This window comes from Eucalyptus grandis, chromosome 5 (genome assembly GCF_016545825.1).
Source record: "Eucalyptus grandis isolate ANBG69807.140 chromosome 5, ASM1654582v1, whole genome shotgun sequence".
Lineage (NCBI taxonomy): Eukaryota > Viridiplantae > Streptophyta > Magnoliopsida > Myrtales > Myrtaceae > Eucalyptus > Eucalyptus grandis.
In genome coordinates, this window is record NC_052616.1 from 55367509 (window position 1) to 55391829 (window position 24321).

Sequence of the window (24321 nt, forward strand, 5' to 3'; positions counted from 1 at the left end):
CGAAATTACGTTATCGTGTAGCACTTAACCTTTTACTACGCATGTCAATGGTGCAAGGCCCTAGAGGTATCTCCCATGTGACTCAAGTCACTATGTAGCACTTAGTCCTTGACTACAAGGCCCTAAGGTGACTCACACGAAGTTTCGTTGTCGTGTAGCACTTAATCTTTTACCCGTTCACAACATATTTAATTTCCTCAACACAACATATATATCAGAGTAATTATGTTAGAGTTGAGTCGTATAGCTTCTCATCTGTTATGGCTTGGCCCCTTTATGGCAGATATTGGTGCCTGAGACCCCTTTTTTCTATATTTTCAGAGAAAGAGAATTAGTATATGATCTATTCGAAGCTGCCACCGGTATGAGAATGATGCATAATTATTTTCGTATCGGAGGAGTAGCGGCCGATCTACCTTATGGATGGATATCATCTTTCAATAATCATAACATAATCACATAAATCAATTGTATGAAAACAACATGCATAACCATCGAGAGAGGTTCGTCGAATTATCCCACAATAACTCAAAAGTATCGAACACTATATCCATTTTTATACAACAAATGGGTCCTCACTTCCCTACACAAGTATATTTCGAATATTTTAACCTTAGTACATGAGTTTCATAGAACCAAAGAAGATATTAATACTACTCACCTAGGGATGTTCCAAAATTAAATAACACATGTTATTTGACCCTTAGATCTTGTGATTCTATCAAGTAAGTAAGAAACAACATAAAATTTGGGTAATATGCTACGTCAACCACGAAACAGCTATATTATGCCTAAAATTTAACAAAATGATTGCTATGCACTAATAAATCACATACTCAAAACAATTATTCAAGCCGTTCCTAATGCGGCACTTGATCATAAAACTTAGTTAGGTTATAACTTTCTCTATCGAACCCCATTCCTAACATACTTATAATTAATGGAAAGCACTTCTAACGTACTACAATAATCCCAACTTGATCGTCCCAAAATCAAACCAAAAACTAATAAAATAAGGGCCCGAAGTCGCTGGATGCGCACTATTCACTGCTCACGGGAAACTTCGAAATTTTGTTTCAGGCAAACCGTAAGTTCAAATTGCAATCTCTAAAATCCCACAGCTTTACAATACCTTAGATTATCATTTTTATAAAAACACATGGCTTAACAACTCAAAAATCGGACTTCGCTGCTCAATTTTCTCAAAATTCCGAATTTGAGTCCTAAGCTCGTAAATTCCTTCGATTGGACGAACGATGGGCTTAATCTCTTACTGGGCATTGCGTTATGGAGTCGAGTCAGCTTGGCAAAGCATCCGCAACGTGCACGTACCAAAACCCATTTCCTTTCTTCCCATTTCTTCTTCTTCTTCTTTCTTTCCTTTCTTCTTTTCTCCCTCTCTACCGAAGTGGTTCACTCTTAAAAGTGACCGACCACTGTTCACCCTTTTTTTCTCTTTTCTATGTTCTTCTCTCTCTGTCTCTCTCTCTCTCTCTCTCTCTCTCTCGACTTTTCAAACCTTCTTTAGTTTCCTTTTTTTAAAAAAGCGGACCCCACCATAAGGGAAAAGAGTCCAACTATTACATTAGACTCACCTTAAAAGAAATTTCATCCTGAAAATTTGACTTTTAAACAAGTGAGGATATTTGCGTCTTGCCTCCTCCTCAAGTTCCCATGTAGCGTCTCTCTCGGTATGGTTTTGCCATTGTATCTTTATATAAGGAATAGTTCACCTTCGCAACATCTGATCCTTCTTATCAACGATGCGAATAGGTTGCTCCTCATATGTCAAGTTCTCTCGTAATCTCAAGGGAGTAAAGTTTAGCACATGATCAGGATTTGGCACATATTTCTGTAACAAAGAAACATGGAACACATTATGAACACCTGATAGTGCCGGTGGCAAAGCTAATTTATAAGGGACTTCATCGATCCTCTCTAAGATCAAGAAAGGTCCCACATATCTTGGACTCAACTTTCCACATGTGTCAAATCTTATTACACTTTTCGTAGGAGAAACTTTTAAGAATACGTGATCCCCCACACTATTCTTATTTGTGCCTTTTAAGATCCGCATAACTTTTATGATGACTTTGAGCCATTTTGAGACGTTCTCGAACCAACCTAACTTTTCTCTTCTAATTGTTGAATGAACTCGGGGCCAGTTAGCCTCTTCTCACCAACATCCTCCCAACAAATAGGACTTCTACATTTTTGGCCATATAAAGCTTAAAAGGGTGCTGTCTTGATGCTAGAATGATAACTATTGTTATAAGAAAATTCGGCCAAATGTAGATGTTCATCCTAAGAACCACTAAAGTCGATGATGCATAATCTTAACATATCCTCTAATGTCAAGATTGTTCTCTCCAACTGTCCATTTGTCTGTGGGTGAAAAATTGTACTCAAGTTGAGTTTAGTGCCCAATGCTCCTTGCAAACTCTTCCAAAGTTTAGACATGAATTTAAGATCCCTATCAGAGACGAAGGTCATTGGAACTCCATGAAGCTTCACTATCTCATTAACATATCTCTTTGACATGTCTTCCATTGAAAGACTGAATTGATATGATAAAAAGTGAGTAGACTTAGCCAATTGATCAACAATCACTCATAGATCGTTCTTACTACTTGGCATCCTTGGTAGACCAACTACAAAGTCCATGGCGATATGCTCCCACTTCCATTTAGGTATCTCTAAAGGTTGCAACTGTCCACCTGGTTTTTGATGCTAAATTTTTACTTGCTGACAAACTAAACATTGATCAATGAATTTTACAACATCATTTTTCATGTTGACCCACCAGAAGTTTCCTCTCAAGTCCCTATACATTTTGGTGCTTTCGGGAAGAATAGATAATCTAGTGCTATGAGCTTCCTGCAAGATCTCCCTTTTCAACTCTAAGTCATTAGAAACACATAGCGAACCACGAAATCTTAAGGACCCATCTACATGTAAACTGAAATCTGCTTATCTTCATTCTGTTTAGCTTTAATTTTGTCAATCAATATCGGTTGTACTCGAAGGTTGGTTAATCAAGCACCAAGCTAATGCACTAATACCCCTAAGTCCAACTTCCTCATATCTTCAAGAATAGGTTTTTAAAGAGTGAGCAAAGTTGCCATATTTCCAAAGGATTTACAACTAAAGCCATCTGCTACCACATTACCTGTATGATAATTGATAGACAAGTCATAATCCTTTAGAAGTTCTAGCCATCTTCTTTGCCTCATGTTTAGTTCTTTCTAAGTAAATATATACTTTAGACTCTTATGATTAGTAAAAACTTCACATTTTTCACCATACAAATAGTGTCACCATATCTTTAAGGCAAACACAACTGCCGCTAATTCTAGATCATGAGTGGGGTAGTTCTTTTCATGTGATTTTAACTGTCTAGAGGCATAGGCAACAACATTATCTTTTTTGCATAAGAACACAACCCAAGCCCTCTTTAGACGCATCACAATAGATTATGAAGCCACCAATTCCGGAAGGTAGAGTTAGTATAGGAGCTGACACAGTCGTCGCTTTAACTTCTAGAAGCTATGCTCACACTGATTTGACCACACAAATTTAACTCCCTTTTGAGTTATAAATAAATGGACTAGCAATTTTAGAAATCCCCTCCACAAATCGCCTATAATAGCCTGCTAACCCAAGGAAACTTCTCAATTCTGAAACATTGGTAGGGCGATTCCATTGAACAACTACTTCAACTTTCTTTAGATTTACTAATATGCCATCCTTCGAGATCACATGACCAAGGAATTCTACATGATCAAGCCAGAAGTTACATTTACTAAATTTGGCATACAACTTCTTTTCATACAAAGTTTGCAGGACAATCCTCAAGTGTTGTTCATGTTCCTCCAAACTCTTCCAATGCACTAGGATGTCATCAATGAACATCACAATAATTTTTTTCTAAATACTCCATGAACACCCTATTCATCAAGTCCATGAAAGCAGCAGGCGCATTCATTAATCCAAAAGGCATTATAAGAAATTCATGATGGCCATACCTTATTTTGAAAGCAGTTTTAGGCATATCATCTGCTTTTATCTTCAACTGATGATATACAGAACAAAGGTTGATCTTAGAAAATACTTGAGCTCCCTAAAGTTGATCAAATAAATCATCAATCCAGGGTAAATGATATTTATTTTTTATTGTTCCTTTTTAAGTTCTTGGTAGTCTATACAAAGTCTCATACTACCGTCCTTCTTTTTCACAAATAGAACAGGAGCTCCCCAAGGCAAAACACTAGGTCTGATGAAACCCTTATCCAAAAGCTCTTGCAATTGCATTTTCAATTCTTTCAATTCAGCGGGTGCCATTAGATATGGTGCCTTAGAGATCAGTGCTGTATCAAGCATCAATTTAATATAAAACTCAATTTCTCTATCACGAGGCAAACCTAGTAAATCTTCAAGAAACACACTTGGAAAGTCTCTAACGACAGGAATATTATCCAACTTCCCTATAACCTTACTTGTGTCTTTTACACAAGCTACCAAACCAACCTTTTCTCAAAAGTTTCTTACTTGTAAAGCCAAGACAACATTGGAAAAATGTTTCGACAACCTCTCAAACGGGTTGATTTGGAAGTTTAAAGATCACTTTCATTGAAAAACAGTCAACAGTAGCACGATATGTAGATAACTAATCCATCCTTATAATAACGTCCAAATCTCGAACATTTAACTCCACTAGATCCACAAGCATTTCAACATTATTAATCCGAAGCACACATCTCTTGAACACATGATGAACAACTAAGAAATCGCTAGTAGGAGTAGCAACACGCAATTCACATTTAAGAGGGTTAGGTAACACATCAAGCTTCTTTGCAAATTTAGTTGAAATGAAAGAATGCGTAGAACAAGAATCAAATAATGCATAAGCACATTCTGAGGTAAAAGAAATATTACCTACATCAACTACATTAGACGCCTCCACATCCTCCTTCATCATTGCAAAAACTTTCCCACTTGCACTTTATTTTTGTGGATTCCCTTGGGGCCTACCAATGGAAGGAGCATTCCTCCTCGTAGATTATTTGTGTGCGATGTGTCTTGGTTGTCCACACATATAACATATCCTATTATTTGTAGGAATATTCCTCTTCGTGGGCCAATCACGTGCCATGTGTTCCATTTTTCCACAAAGAAAATATGCTCCTATTTTACGATAACAACGACAGCCATGAAGTTTTCCACAAATAGCACAAGGGCTTTGATCACCTTGATTTCGAGACCTGCCTAGCTGAGTGAAATCTCTTCACTTCTCGCTATCGTTAGTACGAATGTCCTGGTAATCGATGGGTTTTAATCTCTTGTGTTGAGGCGCTCCTTGTATGCCACGCTCCAAAATGTCTTGCTCAACCCTAATTGCTCGATTCAAAATATCTTTCTATGTCGTTAGTTCAAACGGTATGAGTATAGTACAAATATACAGTCGAAGCCCACGCTGAAAGTGTTCACCCCTACTCCTTTCATTTGTCGTAAAACTGTCCTCAAATTTACTTAATCGATTAAAGTAGGTCACATACTCCATAACTTCCAAGCTACCTTGAGATATATTGACAAAGTTGCTTCTTATCTTTGCTTGGAAAGATTCTGGAAAGAATTGGGCATTAAAAGGCTCAGTGACGTCCTTCCATGAAATGATTGTATCATTATCTCCAAGAGCCAGTCTAGTTCCTTCCCACCAATTAATAGCTTCGCCTTCTAAGCATCAAGTAGCAAAGTTGACCTTTTGGTCATCACGAACATTCTCTGCTCTGAAAATCCCCTCCATGTTTCTAATTCAATCGTCAGCCTTGAGAGGATCCAACTTCCCATCAAACTTAGGCGGATCCGCCATTCTAAATTGGGTGAATGTGCATGAGCCAGCTACTCCACCTTCACTTAATTCTTTCGCTTGACGAAACTAGTGAATCATCGCCTGCGTGAACTCAGTCGAAGGAACCAGCTCTTGGGGCTCTTCCCTAGCTTCATCCAAATCAGGACTCTTATCAAATTGGTCCTCTAGTCTCCTCCTTAAAGCTGCCCTCGATAAGTTTGAGGCACATCTCTAGTATTAGGGATAGGGACTCGCTTGCCTTTGCTATTCTTACTAAGCGAGGCAAATGTCTTTGAGTCGGTATGCATGATCACCTCTACCCAAGAATAAAATTACAACTTAGTATGTAAAAGGTTAGCACAATAAAACCGATCACATAATCTCTCAATGTCCAATATCTCTACCTATAAAGATCAAAACTTAGGCTTTGATACCAAAAGATGTCACACCCCAAAACTACAGGAAAATGGAGATGACATGGTCGTTCTTCCTCACGAAGGACGCAACATTAAATATAACCAACTACCTAATAACAAAATGTATATCTCCAAACATACATACATATTAGATAAACCAATAGATTGGTTACGACATCAGAGTTTCTATAGTCCACTAAAAAGAATATGTACAATCAGAACTCAACCAACCCAACAAACTTACAACAACTATATAATCAACTCCTTAAGCCATACCCTAAAATAAACTCCCAAAAGTTTCCCAACAGCGCTTTCGTCCTACTTGTTGCTAACCTTGGGACTTGAAAATATTAAAGATGAATGGAATGAGCAACCACAACTCAATGAGTAATACATAACATAAAAACATACCAAACTTCCACATTACACATTTAAAACTCAAGACATGGCTCATTATTGCCAAACAAAAATATAATAACTTACATGAACTAAATGTGTTATATGTTACCTCAACTTAACTATATCAAATAGCAAAATTTCTCATTCATCCATAATAACAAAAGATGCATCACCAATTTGGTTCAATAATCGGACTCATCCTATATCATATCGATGGTTCATTCCATGCACAATATCTAAACTCAAAGCCCTAGAGATGGCTCCCATGAAATTACATTATTGTATAACACTTAGCCCTTGACCATATATAGCAATAGTAAAAGGCCCTAGAGGTGGTTCTCACAAAATTATGTTATCATGTAGCACTTAACCCTTTACTACGCACCTCTAGTGCAAGGCTCTAGAGGTGGCTCCCACGTGACTCAAGTCACTATGTAGTACTTAGCCTTTGACTATAAGGTCTTAGAGGTGACTCACACGAAATTTCGTTGTCGTTTAGCACTTAGTATTTTACCCATTCACAACACATTTTACTTCCTCAACACAACACATATTATCTTACAATAGTCATCACATAATCACATAAATCAATTGTACCAAAATAGCATGCATAACTCTTCAAGAGAGGTTTGTCAAATCATCCCACAATAACTCGAAAGCACCGAGCACTATATCCATCTTTATACAACAAATGGGTCATCATTTCCCTACACAAGTATATCTTGATTACTCTTACCTTGGTACATGAGTTTCACAAAACCAAAAAAGACATTAGTGCTACTCACTTGGGGATGCCCTACAATCAAGTAACACACGTTATTTGATCATTCGATCTTGCGATCCTATCAAATAAGCTAGAAACAACATTAAATTTAGGTAACACATTACAGCAACCACGAAATAGCTATATTATGCCTAAACACTAACAAAACGATTCCTATGCGCTAACAAATCGTATACTGAAAACAATTATTCAAGATGTTCGTAATGCATCACCTGAGCGTAAAACTTAGTTACGCTATAACTTTCTCTATCGAATCCCATTCCAAACATACTTCTAATCAATAGAAAACCCTTTTGACATACTACAATAATCCCAACTTGATATCCCAAAATCAAACCGAAAACTAAGAAAATAAGGGCTCGAAGTTGCTACACGCACACTATTTACTGCGCATGGGAAACTTCAAAATTTTGTTTCGGGCAAATTGTAAGTTTAAATCACGATCCGTAAAATCCAATGGCTCCACAATATCTTAAAGTATCATTTCTATAAAATTACGTGGCTTAAGAACTCAAAAATCAGACTTCACCGCTCAATTATCTCAAAATTCCGAATTTAAATCCTAAACCCGTAAATTACTTCAATTGGATGAACGATGGGCTTAATCTCTTAATGGGTGTTGTGTTATGAAGTTGAGTTAGCTTGGCAAGGCATCCGCAATGTGCACATGCCAAAACCCCTATCCTTTCTTCCCCTTTCTTTTCTTCTTCTTTTTCTTCTTCTTTCTTTCCTTTTCTTCTTTTCTCCCTCTCTACTAAAGTGGTTCACGCTCTTAAAAGTGACCGACCACTGTTCACCCTTTTTCTCTTTTCTATTTTATTTTCTCTCTCTCTCTCTGACTTTTCAAACCTTCTTTTGTTTCTTTTTTAAGAACAAAGTGGACCTCACCACTAAGGAAAAAGAGTCCAACTATCATAAGATTCACCTGTTCTCACTAGCACTGCACAGGAGGCTTCTATTTACAAAATTACAGAACAAGAAATTTAAGCGGAAGTTGTCTCTAACTGAATGAAGTGATAAAAAATGCTATGTCAACATTATTTTTCAACTTTTTTTATATAGCGAGTTAGGTGAAGCCCAGGTTAGCTTGATCTGAATGACATTTTCTCCCACATCAAATTGACACATTCAGGATTTTTCCTTTGAAGTGCTCTCAATAAAACTAGAACCTAAAATCACAAGAAGATGAGTATATTTCCTTGCCATCATCTATTGAGAAAACATCACCTTTAGCGAAGGTTCCACTTTGGTTGGAAATCGCCATTCTCTTTGCATTTCTACTGAGTAAAAGGAGTCAATGCTTCTTCGAGACTCGAATCCCACGTTGCTTGGAAACCGCCGATTTCCTTGGCTTTTCTTGTTACTTGCAAAAGACAGATTTAAAGAAAAAGGAAGTCATTGCTTTTCCAGGACTTGGACTTTGCCCATTGAGAAACACGACAACTCTGTGCAAAACTTTGGCAATCCGTGTTGATGTCATTTTTGTTTTTTTTTTGTTTTTTTTTCTCTCTCTGAGATATCGATGATTTCGTAAATTTTCATAAGTTTTTAGTGGTCGGATACTTTCTTAACATTAAACCCTTCGTTTATTTGGTGTGGTTTCATATTAACTAAATTCAAATTCTTTAGGTCATTAAATGCCCCTTCGAATGGTATTATTGCTACCCTTTTCAAATCCACTGAACCCAATAATAGATATTTTAGGCTAAAATTAGTGAGGTGGATGATGGCTCTAGCCTTTGATTCTTTCAGGTTTTGCAAGATGTAACCTTTTGTGATCTCGAACGAACTCTTATATCAATGTAAATTTAGAACTCAAGGTCTTTACAACTTTTAAACATTGAACTAAGTTGTTTGTCGTTATAAATAGAAAAGCACAAAAGATTTTTTAAATATGTTATAAAATAATATGCATTGGAACTAATAATGTATAGGGCCTAGCCTACCGGGTATGGTGACCGCCCCTACATAAAATGAATCAATACATTATATTTTGCACCCTATCCATCCCGGTATTTATGTTATCCAGGACTTGAGTCTGTTGAGTAATCCTTATATCAAGAGAGATCTGAAACATCAATTAAAAAAAAAAACAAAACAAAAAGGATCCTTCAAATCTCCTTCTTGTGCTTCTTCTCTTGTTTGCTTCCACCATAAACACCCAATTCCCAGCAAACTACTGTGGTTCGACTGGCAAACTTCACCGCCAACAGCACCTACAAAACCACCCTCACCACCCTTCTCTCCTCCAACTCCACCACCAACTCCTCGTCCCTCTCCTACGGCTTCTTTAATGCCTTTGCTGCCGTCTCTGGTGCCTCCCAAACCCTCCCTTTGTGTCTTTGGCCTGTGCCGTAGTGACTTAACCACTGTGAGCTGCCGCGCCTAACTCAATGTCTTGGCCTCTGACATCTGCCACCTTTGCCCCCTCCAGGAGGAGGCAATCCTCTACGTTGATAACTGTATCACAATGGACATAATTTTAGATTTTTTTTTTATAACTTTTGCCCCTTTTTTTTTTATCTCTAACTTTTTAGGCCCATGTGTACAAATATATATATATATATATATATATGTATGTATGTATGTATGCGCCCGCTACACGCAATATAAAGAAAGAAAAAAAAATTGAATTAGTTGAAGAGAACCTTCTCCCACAGATAAGAAAACCGCCTCCGGCCGTCCCCATGATCCAGATTTCATTCGAATTAAAAGGTGGCACTAGTGTACACACCTCAAACTCAAAAAATAATTTAACAAGATCTATGACGTCCATTAAATATATGAAAAAATCATCTTAGAAGCAAAACAAATCAGCATCTTAAAGATTATATATAGTAGTACCTTAACCCTAAACTTTTATCATTCGTGGCTAATAGTCAATTGGAATCGAAATATGGGGTCAATCTTCCGCTTAGGAGATCAAAGTACGGTTCATTCCTTCATTAGCAATAATTCAGCTTGCAAGTTCTTCCTTTCTCATTTTCGAAATATTTTATGTTGAGCTATTGCTTAAGAGACTTTTGGTCGTCCTTGGCGTACCATATTAGATTCTTGGAAAAAGTTCATCCCAAATTGATTATGACTCAGCAAAGAACCACAAAAACAATGTTGTTTTGGTGTAGATTTGCATTTTAATATAAAAATTAATTAAATTAAATTATAAAAAATTAATTAAAAATTAAAATTAAAATAAAAAGGAAGAGGGCGGGAGACCGAGCCCTTGCCACCGCCACCAGGTGTGGGGAGGTTTGGTTGGCCCCTAGTCGGCGACCTCGACCGATCAATAGTGAGGGCCCACAAGCCCTTGCCGAGATCTAGGGAGAGGGTCACGGCCCTCCCTCAAATTCGGCGAGAGTTGGCAGCCATCGCTCGATCCGGCTAAGGGCCACAATCCTCACCCCAAATCTGGGCGAGGGCTCACAAGCCTTTGCCACCGGTCGGCCGGGATTGCCACCTCGAGCCGGGCTTGGTGACCCCACTGACCATCGCCCAACCGTCACCAGCCCTTCTCGGTGGTGGCGGGGCGGTGGTGAAGGCGAGGACTCAGCCCTCAACTGCGCCCCCTTGGCTTTTTTTTTTTTTTTTTTTTTTTCCTTTTAATATTTGTATTTTTAAATTTTTTAAATAAATTGTTTTAAATTATATTTAACTAATTTTTATATTAATTTTTTACCACATCAACAGCAAAAACGACATTGTTTTGCATTTGTCTAGCCACGTTAGCGTGCACAACGACGCCATTTTGCACTTATTTCGTTGGAAAATCACCACATCAGTATTTTGGCTGGATTTTCTCATTGTTGGCACTTAAGTGATCAATTTTGCTCCAATTTTGGCACTTGAGTGTCACTTTCCTATCTTTTGGCACTTTAGTATCCCTCTCTACCAGGTTTTGGCACTCAAGTTGTCCAACACTCTCAGATTCTTCCATTCCCACTTGCACTACACACTAGGCTTCTAATTTTAAATTATGGAATAGGAGATTTGAGTGGAAGTTTCCTGTGACCGAACAAAGTATATGAAAAATGTCATGTTAACATTATTTTTCAACTTTTTTTTTTTTTTGGTTTAGTGGGGCAAGTTTGGATCAGCTCAGATGAGCATTCGCACATTTCAAGTGATGCACTTCCTTGTGTGATCTTTAGGATACACTCTTGACGTCAATTGATGCATTCGGCATTTTATTCATGGAGTGCTCTAAATGAAACTTGAGACTAAAATCACAAGGTGATGAACAAATTTCCTTTGACATCTAGTTAATCATCTGTTGAAAAACATCATATTGTCAGTAATGTTTTCACTGGTAAAGATTCCACATTGCTTGGCAATAGCCGGCCAATAGACGGACTCGGCAGAAGGCGTCAACGCTTTTTTATTATAATTGCAGAAGACCGAGACTCCGTACAATGGAGACTTTGCTTTTCCATTAGAGTCGATGCTTCGTCGAGACGCCAGTTGCTCATTGCTTGGAAATCGCCGGTCGTCTGATTATACTAGCAGTAGAAGGAGTCAATATTTATACGAGACTCGCACGTCGCCCCATGAGAAACACGACCACTCTACAACAGCTTGGTAAACATGAGAAAGAAAAAAAGGGGAGGAGAATTGGAGGATCCATTTTTCTTCTCTTTTCTCTTTTGTTTTTTTAGGTGTCTTGGGTCTCTCTTTGATGTGGTGTGCGTATATGTATTTATTTATTTTTAATTTTTTTGCTGAGGTATTGATGACGTGATAAATTTTCATTGGATATTTCAACATATTTAACTTCTTAAGATTAAACCCTTCGTTCATGTCGGGTCTATCAAAGCGACACCCGAGACACCCAAAGAGAAAAAAAAATGGATCTTGCCAATCTCCTCCTCTTGTTGCTTCTTCTCATGTTTGCTTCCACCATAAACGCCCAATTCCCGGTGACCTACTGTGGTTCGACCGGCAACTTCACTGCCAACAGCACCTACCAAACCACCCTCACCACCCTCCTCTCCTCCATCTCCACCACCAACTCCTTGTCCCTCTCCTACGGCTTTTTCAATGCCTCTGCTGCCATCTCCGGCACCTCCCAAACCCTCTATGTCTTTGGCCTCTGCCGCGGTGACTTAACCACCAAAACCTGCCGCGCCTGCCTCAATGTCTTGGCCTCTGACATGCGCCACCTCTGCCCCCTACAAAAGGAGGCACGCCTCTACAGCGGGAACTGCACCATTCGGTACTCGGACGCCTCGTTCTTCGGTGTAGTCCTGACAGAACCACCCTACACGGTAGCCACCGGTGTTGTCCGGAGATCAGACACATACGGCGCAGCAATGAAGAAGCTCCTGAACGGTCTGCCGGCTGAGGCAGCGCGTGGTGGCTCATTGAGAAAGTACGCATCAGGGAACGAATCAGTGGGGCCTGACATGATCTATGCGTTGGTGCAGTGCACACCAGACTTGACGGAGCAGCAATGCAGCGACTGCTTGGTTGTAGTCGCCCAGGAGATCAGGTACTGCTGTCTCGGGTCCACAGAAGGACGGTACATGGTGCCAAGTTGCCTAATCCTGTACGAGACCAATAATCGGTTCTTCGACCCAACAAGTGAGCCACCTCCGCTGCCTCCGCCACCACCATCGCAGGAGGGATATGCAATGCCTCCACCACCAGGTAAGTTGGCTCTTGTTCAGGAGTTACGTACCCGGCGTTGCAGTCTTTTCTTTTCTATAAAAATATGCAGGATTCGCGTGAGATTCACCCAATCAAATTCTTCGTATAAGCTTAATCTACATGGTCTGTTAAACCACAAGATTCTTTTTATTGATATATGCTCGGTAGCTCATTTAATTTTTAAATGCTTTTTGGCAGAAGGTACGGGTTGATCCAAATTTTTGGCGAAAGAATATATATTTAATCATTGATGCATCTACATGGATACTAGTCAACTGTCACAGTCATGTCATCTAAGAGAGAGACGGAGATCTAAATCGAGCCAGGGCTACAATCCATAGCCGTTATCCGCATGTATATATTGGTCCTATATGTGCACATTGGGAGCTTATAATAACTCTGCAAAAAATTTGCAAACTTGCATTGGATGTTCCTTGCTCCACTCTGTTTCTGTAAACCATTTTACCGTCTTCACCCTGATTTTTGAAAGAAATTGATGAAAGTAATGAAATTGAGGCCAAAAAGGCATCCGCGAAAACTTAAAAATTTAGGGAATAATGTGATATATTCCGAATCTTATTAAATGAAAATTGGTAGGATGACAAAATCCAGAAATCCAAAACACCTTCCCTTGAGTTATCAGAGAATCGCGTGATGTATCTTTCACATAGTAAGCAGCAAGCAATGATCATAAACATAATGTGCCTTTGCTCTTGCAGTGGGAAAGAGTAATTCGACGAGGACTGTGATCATTGTGGTCATCACAAGTATTTCTGCGCTACTTGTCATCAGCATTGTCATCGTGCTCCTGAATATGAAAAGGAAGAAGAAGCAGCCCAGAGAAATTGTTGAAGGCGAGTGTTTATCCTTTTGCATTGGAACAAAGACTGTTCATGAGGTTGAAAAAGATTACGAAAATAATTAAGTAGACTAATGACTATGCTTTTGCACCTACAAAGTAGGAAGAGCTGCATCGCTTTCGACAATTAGCCCAAAAACTTTAGAAAGGTCAAAAGGTTTAGGGTTTACATTTACTAAAAGTTTGTGAAACTTTCATTATGAAAACTATGAAAAGATAATGATCTCTGAATGACAGCGTTTTCGTATTTCTAGGTGAAGTTGTGCATGAAATTAGCACGGAAATTAGCACGGTCGAGTCACTGCAATTTGATTTCAGCGTTATCAGAGTGGCAACGGATAACTTCTCTGATTCCAAGAAGCTTGGACAAGGCGGTTTTGGTGTTGTCTACATGGTAATAAATAACAAATCACATCCTCTGCTCTATTGTACTCAAAATTCAAGCAACAAAATAGTCAAAGCTGATATCAATCCGATACTCCTAGAAATGCTTCAATGTACCAATTGATACTCACAAAGAATTAATTTGTTGAAATTTCAGGGACAGCTCTCCAACGGACAAGAAATGGCGGTGAAACGGCTATCGCAGAATTCCAGCCAAGGGGAAGTTGAGTTCAAGAATGAGTTCATGTTACTAGCTAAGCTACACCATAGGAACTTGGTCAAACTCCTAGGTTTCTGTCTGGAAGGAGTTGAACGGCTTCTCATTTACGAGTTTGTGCCCAATTCGAGCCTCGATCAGTTCATATTTGGTATGTTTCTTAGGTTGTCATTCATGAAATCATATCCTCACAAAATGATTAATAGATGTCTTATAGAATGTGATTCCACCAAAATGTGTAGATCCCTTGAAGCGTGCGAATCTCAACTGGGACATGCGTCACAAGATAATAATGGGCGTTGCCCGAGGGATGCTTTATCTGCACGAAGACTCTCGACTTCGTATTATCCATCGGGACCTCAAAGCCAGCAACGTTTTGTTAGACTCAAAAATGAATCCAAAGATATCGGATTTTGGTATGGCGAGGCTGTTCGAGTTGGATCAAACTCAGGCCAAGACAAAACGAATCGTGGGGACCTAGTAAGTGACACAATCTCCTAGAGCTAATGTTTATCAAAAGAGAAAAGCAAACTATAGAGCTAATAAGGTGGACTTATTGTGATGGACAGTGGATATATGGCGCCAGAATATGCGATGCACGGAACTTTCTCAATCAAGTCAGATGTGTTCAGTTTTGGAGTGCTACTTTTGGAGATTGTGAGTGGTCAAAGGAACGCTCTTTTCCGCATGGGTGATGACACGGAAGTCCTTATAAGCTATGTGAGTATATGAACATACCTTCTCATTTCACAAAATATTCCAAATATCAATCTGCTTAATGTTTGTCAAATGTTTGCAGGTCTGGAAGAATTGGAGGGAAGGATCATTATCAAACATTATCGATCCCTCTATAACTTCTGGTTCAAGTATTGAAATTGCGAGGTGCATCCACATTGGTCTACTATGTGTCCAAGAAAATATGATTAGCCGGCCAACAATGGCCTCGGTCCTTCTCATGCTTAAAAGCCACTCGGTCACTCTCCGAGTGCCATCAAGACCCGCATTCTACATACACAGCGGTGTCGAATCTAATATGCCATCCATGCAAGATTACAATTTTTGGGTGGCTGAGATCGAGGAATCAAGAAGCAAATCGAACCAGTTCTCGAAAAATGAGGTCTCTATGACTGAGCTGTACCCACGGTAGGCTTAGAAAATGGGAAATCAGTGTGCCCTGCACATTACTTTTTGTGTTTGTCATGGTTTTCAGATCATCAAATTACATTATCATGATTTACTTCTTCCTTAGATTATTTAGGATTTATATGGCTTCATTGCTTGGGATTATATCCAGATTCATAGGATGTTGGAAGTGAAGGATACTCACAAAAAGTCATGTCTGACACTACTTCTGTTAAGATAAGAGCAGCTAGAACAGCTTGCTCTTATGGAATTCATGTTGGACTAGGTCATTTTAGGGGTGATTTTAGGTGAGCTCCATGTCAGTAGTTTGATTAAAACAGATATATAAGATACACAGAATTATAGCTGCCGAGATAATAATGAGAATTTGACTCCAATTATCTACTTAGTCTAATTGGTTCCACAAGTTGAATGATTTTCATATAGTTAACCACTTTCATCTTATCATGTATTTACCATTTTTCTTATACGCGTAAGTTTCATGAATTGAATTTGTTGACTTCCCATCTCGGGTATTACAGAAACTAGGCAGGTCTTTTACTCTCGTGTGCATCCGACTATAGCCGCAATAGATTATAGTTTACCGACATATTTTATGGGTCATGTGACATCCTGATTTTCAGGTTCTGTTTTTGATTGAATAAGTTGGGCTTTTCATCAATGCGCCTATAGTTCTTTTCCCTAAGCTAATCACTAACGAGATAACTAGCCTATTAGGTAAAGCCGTTAAGGAATCTAAACACAATAGACTTGAGAATTCGACTAAGAATCAACTGATCGACTGTGCTAATCTGCAAGAGTCATTACGACACCGTCAAAATCGATCAGAGAGTGGAGATAGGTCGATTTGATAGAGGTATATGATTAGTGTGTGGGTGATTCCACCTAATTGTAAAATTTCTGTCGAGCGGCACTAGATCAATTTTTCTATCATTTCTGTACCCTGTGTCCGTAATTGAAACCTCGAGATTTTCAAAACAACCAAGAGTCACCAATGTGTCTAAGATGCACAATGTGGCTCGAAAATAATCAACCATGGGTCAATTGCGCTAAAAATTCTTAAAAGCTACTCGATAGGTTAGGTCACGCTAAAATCGCATCAGATTGAAATTAACCGTAAATTTGAACCCGATTTCAGAAATTGAAAGTTCTGTCATGTCACAATTCATTTTTGGAATGTCGACTCATCCTCCGAAGAATTTTCGGCGAGTTCGGGATTTTTATGGAAAATCAATTCGGCAAGTTCGGGATTTTTACAAAAAATCAATTCGAACAATTCGAAAGAAAAAACCAAATTGAAAGAATTTTTGGCCTCCTTAGTGAGCTAATTGGTGCAAGGAAAGTGTAGAAATTATGTGGGTTCTTCTTCAAAAAAATTGGACATCAAATTGGAGAATTGGTGAAGAAATTGAAGTCTATTCGGGAGAAATTCGGAGCCTTGGATGGGGGCTGCAACATTGGCACTAAAATTGAGTAATTTGGAAGATTAAATTGCAAGAAAGTATTAGGGGAGCAAGCATTAAGTGATATTTTTGTTGACTTTTGGCCCCACTCTCTAAGCTTCTCTTGCAAGCTTGGCTGGCTGTCCTCATCCTTTCGCTGCTTCTGCTTCGGTTCTTTTCCTCCTTCACATATCTACCGCTAGCTTCCTCTCCATCTTTTTCTTTTTCTCCGTAACCGGCCACCCCCCAATTCGCTGCCATCTCCATCGAATTTGCTGCCCCACCTTCTTCGTGTCTTCATTTCAGCTGCACGAACTCAAGCCGCTGAGTCAGCTCCTTCGTTCGCAATGCTTACCCCACACAGCGACCGAAGCTGCTCCACTATTCCCTATTCCACCTCCCCCCCAACCATCAACCCAGCAACCCACGAAGCTGACTCCTCCACGTTTCCTTGAGCCAGCTGCCCCACGTCCGAAGTAAATCCCTGCCCGAAGCTGCTCCTTCCAACGGTTTGTTGACTGTCAAACCTCCATGCTACAGCTGCCACGAAGACCAGCAAGCCCCAACAAGATTCAATCATCCATATTCATAATCACAAGCACAATTAACTGCAGAATATAAGTGTTCAAAAGCACAACCAGTTCAAAGTGTTCTCAAAGTGTTCAACACACACAAACACGCAACCAGTTCATTTCAAAAATTAAATCTGCGAACAAATAGTTCAAAGTTCAAATCTGCACTCATTCACCCCCTTTTTGTCAGCAGCAAAAAAGAAAGAGAATTTCAAAATGATAGAATTGAAAAGATTGAATCAATCAGGTTTGTCTGGAGGTTTGTCCGGGGCTCAAACCAGTTGGAAATCCTCAAGCAACTACACTGCCTCTTCCACTTTGTCTACAGCCTGGGACGTCTGTTGATTCAAAGCCTCAACTTTAGTGTCAAGAGACTATACCTTGACATGAAGTCCATCGAAAGAGTCTATGGAAGACTGTAGGGCAGTGTAGAGCTTGTAAATCTCGTACACCATTGTGTATTGGTGAGCCTTCACCTCCAAAAGGAGCTCAACCAACGTTGCATAGTTGGGATTAGTTTCGGTTTGGACATTGGCTTCAACGAAGTTAGTTAGAGGAGTATCAAGAGATGGAGGAGCAGCGATTTGAATATGAGCATCTTGTTGCTTTTCCTAATTGGGAGTCTCTTCTTCAATCTCAGTCTTAGGAAAGTGAGATGTAAAGACTTCTTCTAGATCTGCAAGGAATCTGCAAATGCTATCACTAGTAGTAGGAATGCCATCACTAGTAGTAGGAATTTTCTCAAGATCTCCCCCTGACTTGTTGCCTTCGAGTTGAGATGAGATTTCTCATTTGGCAGCCTTTTCTTTTTCAGCATTAGATCCTTTCCCTTGTGGATTTTTATCGTCTTTGGAAGCAACATCTTCTCTTCCTTCTTCAGAAACTCCATTCTCAGTCTCATTTGAAAGTGGTATGGAACCACTTGCTCCATCTGAGTCTTCATCTTCATGGTCCTTCTCCGTTGATCTTTTAGGCTCAACTTCTTCTCCGTCTTGCTCTTCTTCTTCTTTTGCTTGTTCTTCTTCTGCTGTTTCTGCTTTTGCTTCTGCTTCAACTTCATCTTCCTCTGTTTCTTAATAATCAATTCCTTGAAGATTCCTCAAGGCAAGAGCAGAGATGGTCAGGTCATCCTCCTCTTCTTCATCCATCAGGAGGACACGCCTTTTCTGCTTCTTTGAAGTTGCTTAAGCAACACTCTTCCCTTTTCTTTTCTTTGTAGAAGTCGATTCTGCCTTAGTTCTGCTTGTTGATTCCTTCTTCAAACACTCAATCGCCTTGGTTAGATCCTTCATCCTCATATTCAAAATCATCTTTAGTCCTATCACCATAGGGCTAATAGTTTGTGGGCAGAGTAGAGAGGGGAATTGGATCTTGAAGTGGCGAAACAACTTGGTGATCAACGCTGCATAAGGCAACTACCATTTTTCCTTCATAAATATCTTGTACATGTGTAGGAAAATGGTGTGGGGCAGAGAAAAAGGAATGCCATTGCAAATGGCCGACATGACCTTTGCTTCGAATTTGGACATGTCAATCTTGGAGGCTACCTTGGGTATGATGCAATTTATCACAATTTTGTACACTAAAACACCAGATGCTAGCAATTGAGAGTAAGTGATACTCCCAGTAGGCATCCTGTCCTCCACCAAGTAACGTGTTGCTTGATCGATTGAGATTTGGATCGGTTGAAAGCCACTTCTTTCTACTCCCAGAATGTCAGTGAGAGTGTCAACATCCACAAGAAAAGCTTTTTCACAGATCGTGAACTGAATGTGAATCTAGTCAAGAAAGGATAGATTCGAGTAAAAGTAGGCAGTTAACTTAGGATAAGCCATCGTAGTCTCAGCACAAAATTTTTCAAGTTGAAGAGCAGCCAACTTTGCCCTTAAATCAACCTTGATCGAGTCCAGAAAATCGAAATCCACTGTTCGAGAGTTTATCACCCCTCTGTTCAACATCTAGGTATAAACCCTTTTGTGCTCCTTAGAACGAAACAATCTCGTTCTCTCTCCAAGAACATCAGCAGTAACACCCATTCTGGGTTGGAAATTCAAATAAATCCACTCATCATCATCTTTTTTTTTTTCAAGATGCTTAGAACTGAATATAGGGTCAGAAGGAAAATAAAGAAATGCTTTGTCTGCCGAACCTTCCAGCACTATACCCAACCGTTCCATTGTTCTTAAGAACACAGTCTTGTTGCTATGCCCATGTCCTCGTAGGAAATTAGCAATAAAAGTCATGGGAGAACCACCCTGCTTTAGATAAGTGTAGTGCTTATAAAGAACTCGAGGTGTTAGAGTTCAGAGAGGAACTACTTCTTGCTCAACTTCCTCTTCCAAAGGTTGGCATGGAGGGTTCTGTGGAAAGTGCTGCAGAGAGTCTTCTTTAGCGAGATCGAAATGCATTGGTCCTTCTAGCATGCTTTGAGGACCTTAACTAGCAATCCGAGAGGAATTCCTTTGGAATGACATGGATGTAGACTTTGAAGATTTTGAAGACATGTTCGAGTGAAAAAGGTGGAAACTTGCATAAGGGTTTTGAGAGTAAGAACGAGAGTGAGAGAGAATCAGTATTCTAGGGTTTTGAAAAGATGTGATTGAAGGAAATACCATAAAGTATTTTAAAGAAAATGAAACGTCACAACGAAAAAGGGTATACAAAGTGTCATAAGAAGGAAAAATGCCTTTTCAAAACAAATTTTAAAAAGGTAATTGCTGAAAAATTTAAAATCCTAAAATTACCAATAAAATAGTAATTTCTAAAAATAAAATAGGCAAGCGACGATTCAAATAATCATACATTTTCATACCAAAAATAAAATACCTTGATTCGAGAGATTCTCAATTACAGTAGCTTCTGAATTTCTGAGTTTGACCAACTTCAGACTTTAGTTTATAGGAGAAATGATATTCAGCTTGTTGCGAATAGACTCAAATAGGCTTTTCTCCAGAGGCTTCGTGAAGATGTCTGCCAATTGATTCTTTGACTCAATAAATTGAACCAAAATCTTGCCATTTTGGACATAATCTCTTATAAAATGATGTCGAATTTTTATATGCTTTGTCCTTGAATGAAGAATGAGATTTTTAGTGAGATTGATAGCACTTTTGTTGTCACATATGATCTCTATGCAAGATTCTTCTATTCCAAAGCCTCTTAGTTATTGTCTTATTCATAAAATTTGAGAGTAGCAGCTCCCAAGAATAATATACTCTACTTCTGCTGTTGATAGAGCTATAATACTCTGCTTCTTTGAAAACCAAGATACCAACATATTTCCCAACATTTGACAAGTACTAGATGCGCTCTTTCTGTCAACTCTACAACCGGCTAAATTAGTGTCAGAATATCCAAGTAGAGTAAAGTCTCATTCTTTTAGATACCGGAGATCCAACTTTGGACAAGTCGCAACATATTTGATGATGTGTTTTACAGCACTTAGATGAGATTCCCTTAGATCATACTGAAATCTTGCACAGATGCACACACTGAATAAAATATCAGGACTAGAAGCAGTAAGGTAGAGAAGAGAACCGATCATGCTTCTGTATAACTTCTAATCTACTTTCTTCCCTTCTTCATCCTTGTCTAGTTTTGAAGAACTTGACATAGATGTCTTTGTCTTTTTGCAATTCTCCAATCTAAATTTCTTGATGAGATCTTTGGCATATTTCTCCTAGTGAATGAATATACCTTTCTTTGATTGTCTGGCTTGCAATCTTAGAAATAAGGTTAACCCACTCATCATGCTCACTTCGAATTCATCTTGCATAGATTTTGAAAATTTCTTGTAAAGACTTTCGTTAGGAAAACCAAAGATGATATCATCTACATAAATTTGTACCAATAGAAAATCTTTTCCTTCTCTTTTATAAACAAAGTAGTATCTACTTTTCCTTTTCAAAACTGTTTTGAGTTAGAAACTTACTCAACCTTTCATACCAGGCTCGAGGTGCTTGCTTCAGTCCATACAATGCCTTTTTCAGTCTGTAGACTGAGTCTGGCTTTCTTGGATCATCAAATCTTGGTAGTTGTTCCACATAGACTTCTTCTTGTAAGAACCCATTGAGGAACGCGCTTTTGACATCCATCTAGAATAACCTGAAATTTTTAAAACAAGTAAAAGCAAGTAATAATCTAATTGCTTCTAACCTTGCTACTAGTGCATAGGTCTTGTCATAGTCTATCCCTTCTTCCTATGTATATCATTTTGTTACGAGTCTTGCTTTGTTTCTGATCACTTTTCCTTTCTCATTCATCTTGTTCCTGAAACCCATTTCGTTCCAATCACAGATTTACCTTTGGGTTTTGGAATCAACTCTCATACATCGTTGATGCTGAATGGTCTAAGTTCTTCCCGCATAGCTTCTATCTAGCTTTCATCGACAAGGCTTCGTCTACTCCTTTTGGTCCCATCTTAGAAACAAGTGCTAGAGCACTAGACTATTCTCTTCCTTTGGATCCGGTGTGAATTTCTTCATCAATGTCACAAATGATGAGTTCTTTGAGATGACTTGACTTATGCTTCCAGTTGCTACTTGGTTTGAGAGTTTGTTGTTTCTCTGCTTCAGTTGAATCTTCTCGATCTGCTTGTCACTGTTCTCCATAACTCTGAATCTCCTCGGGGGAAGTAGACTTTGTTAAGTCTAGAACAAGTTCAAAATCTTCAAGTTGAGTCTGATCTGGTTGAATTTACACATAATCTTGAACTTGACGTTCATAGATTCTTCTATGGATTGAGTCTTTTTGTTAAAGATTCCGTAGGCTTTGTTTGAAATCGAATAGCCAAAGAAGATTCCTTCGTCTGATTTTTTCTTAAACTTTCCAAATTGATCATTCGTGTTCTTTAGAATAAAACATTTATAGCCAAAGACATGAAAGTAGGAAACAATAGGCTTCTTTCTTTTATATATTTCATAAGGAGTTTTCTCTAATATAGGCCTCAAGAATACTATGTTGATAATATAGCAACTAGCAGAAACTGCTTCTCTCCAAAATTGAGAGGATATTTTGCTCTCTATCAAGAGAGTTCTGGCCATCTTCTATAAGGATTTGTTTTTCTTTTCCACAAACTTATTTTGTTCTGGATAGTATGGAGAAGGGAAAATATGTTGAAAACCAAATTCATCATAGAACTTCACAAAGTCTTAATTTTCAAACTCACCTCCATAGTCAGTTCGTATGCTTGAAATAGCATAACCCTTTTCATTCTGAACCTTCTTGGCAAACTTTGAGAAATAAGAGAAGGTTTCAAACTTACTTGCCAGAAAGTATACCTAAGTGAAACGAGAGTAATCATCCATGATTACTAGACAATATTTCTTTCCACCAATACTTTGAGTTCTGATTGGTCCAAAATGGTCCATATGGAGAAGCTACAATACTCAACTGGTAGAAACTTGATTTATAGGTTTAAAGAAACTTCTGACCTGTTTTCCTAAGACGCAAGGAGTGCATAATTCAGATTTATGATAAGCCATATTAGGAAGTCCTCAAACCAGCCTCTTAGAAGAAATTTTAGCAATTTGCTTCATATTAACATGGCCAAGCTTCCGATGCCAAAGACTTGCTTTATCTTGAATAGAAATAAGACACAGAGAACTTTATGGGTTTACATCTAGAAGGTAATGTTGCCATGCCTTCGCCCAATGAAAGATTGAGAGAAGTTTTGACTCGTTCTAGAACAAATGCCTTCTTGGAAGTCTATTCTAAATCTAGTATCACAAAACTGACTTATGCTTAGTAGATTGTAGTTCAATCCTTCCACCAAGGAAACATTGTTGATAGTCAAGTTTCCAATTTTCACAATTTCACAACCTATAATTTTTCCTTTTTTGTTTCCTCCAAAAGAAACTTTTTCCTCCATTCAATCTAACAAGCTTTATGAAGTAGCTTGAGTCTCCTGTCATGTGCCTCAAATAGATACTATCCAAATACCATTTGATCTTTCTTTTAATAGTAACATATGATCAAAAGAAAAACTCAAATTTTCTTTGGTACCCAGATTTTCTTGGGTCTAGGAGAGTTAGTATTAAAGACAATCTTTGCCCAATCCTTTTTAACTGGTCTCCAGACCTTGGGACATTCTTTCTCAAAATATTCTAAAATGTTACACTTTGAACATTTGAGTGCACTTCGGCTAATAGGTTCTACAAAAACTTTTTGAAAGTGATTTTTGTAAAATGCCATCGTAGGTCTTTGTTTAATTCTCTCCTTTTATTTTGGGACAATCAATTAATGGAACATTTTCTGAAGTCATACCCAAACCAGATTTGTTAAAGTAGGGTATTTGAGCTTAAAGGATTTTCTCCAGTTTTTCAAATCCTTTTGAAAATCTTTCTGTAATAATTGAAATGTCCCTTTTCAAAATAGCATTTTTCTTCGAAAGAGAATCTGAATTTTCTTTCAAATTATCAAAAATTGCATTCAGACTTTCAAACTTTTCTTTCCAAGAAACTTCTTGTTCCCTAAGCTTATAATTCTCCCTTTTTAGTTCGAAAACCTTTTAAGAGAGGATTTAAGACTGAGACAAAGTTCATCTATGTACTTAGAGACTTTAATAGGAATTTTTGAGTTACTAACCTCAACTTCTTTGTCTGAGTTTGAATCAG

At 38.5% G+C, this 24321-nt stretch overlaps 1 protein-coding gene across 1 annotated transcript; it reads left to right on the forward strand.

Annotated features, from left to right (window-relative positions):
• Positions 1 to 12288: 12288 nt before the first annotated feature.
• On the forward strand, positions 12289 to 15697 carry LOC120294041 (putative receptor-like protein kinase At4g00960). Its single transcript, XM_039313916.1, has 8 exons — positions 12289 to 13090; positions 13810 to 13944; positions 14204 to 14343; positions 14491 to 14701; positions 14793 to 15030; positions 15120 to 15270; positions 15350 to 15594; positions 15637 to 15697. The coding sequence occupies exons 1-8, from the start codon at positions 12289 to 12291 to the stop codon at positions 15695 to 15697; spliced, it is 1983 nt and encodes a 660-aa protein (XP_039169850.1).
• Positions 15698 to 24321: the final 8624 nt, after the last annotated feature.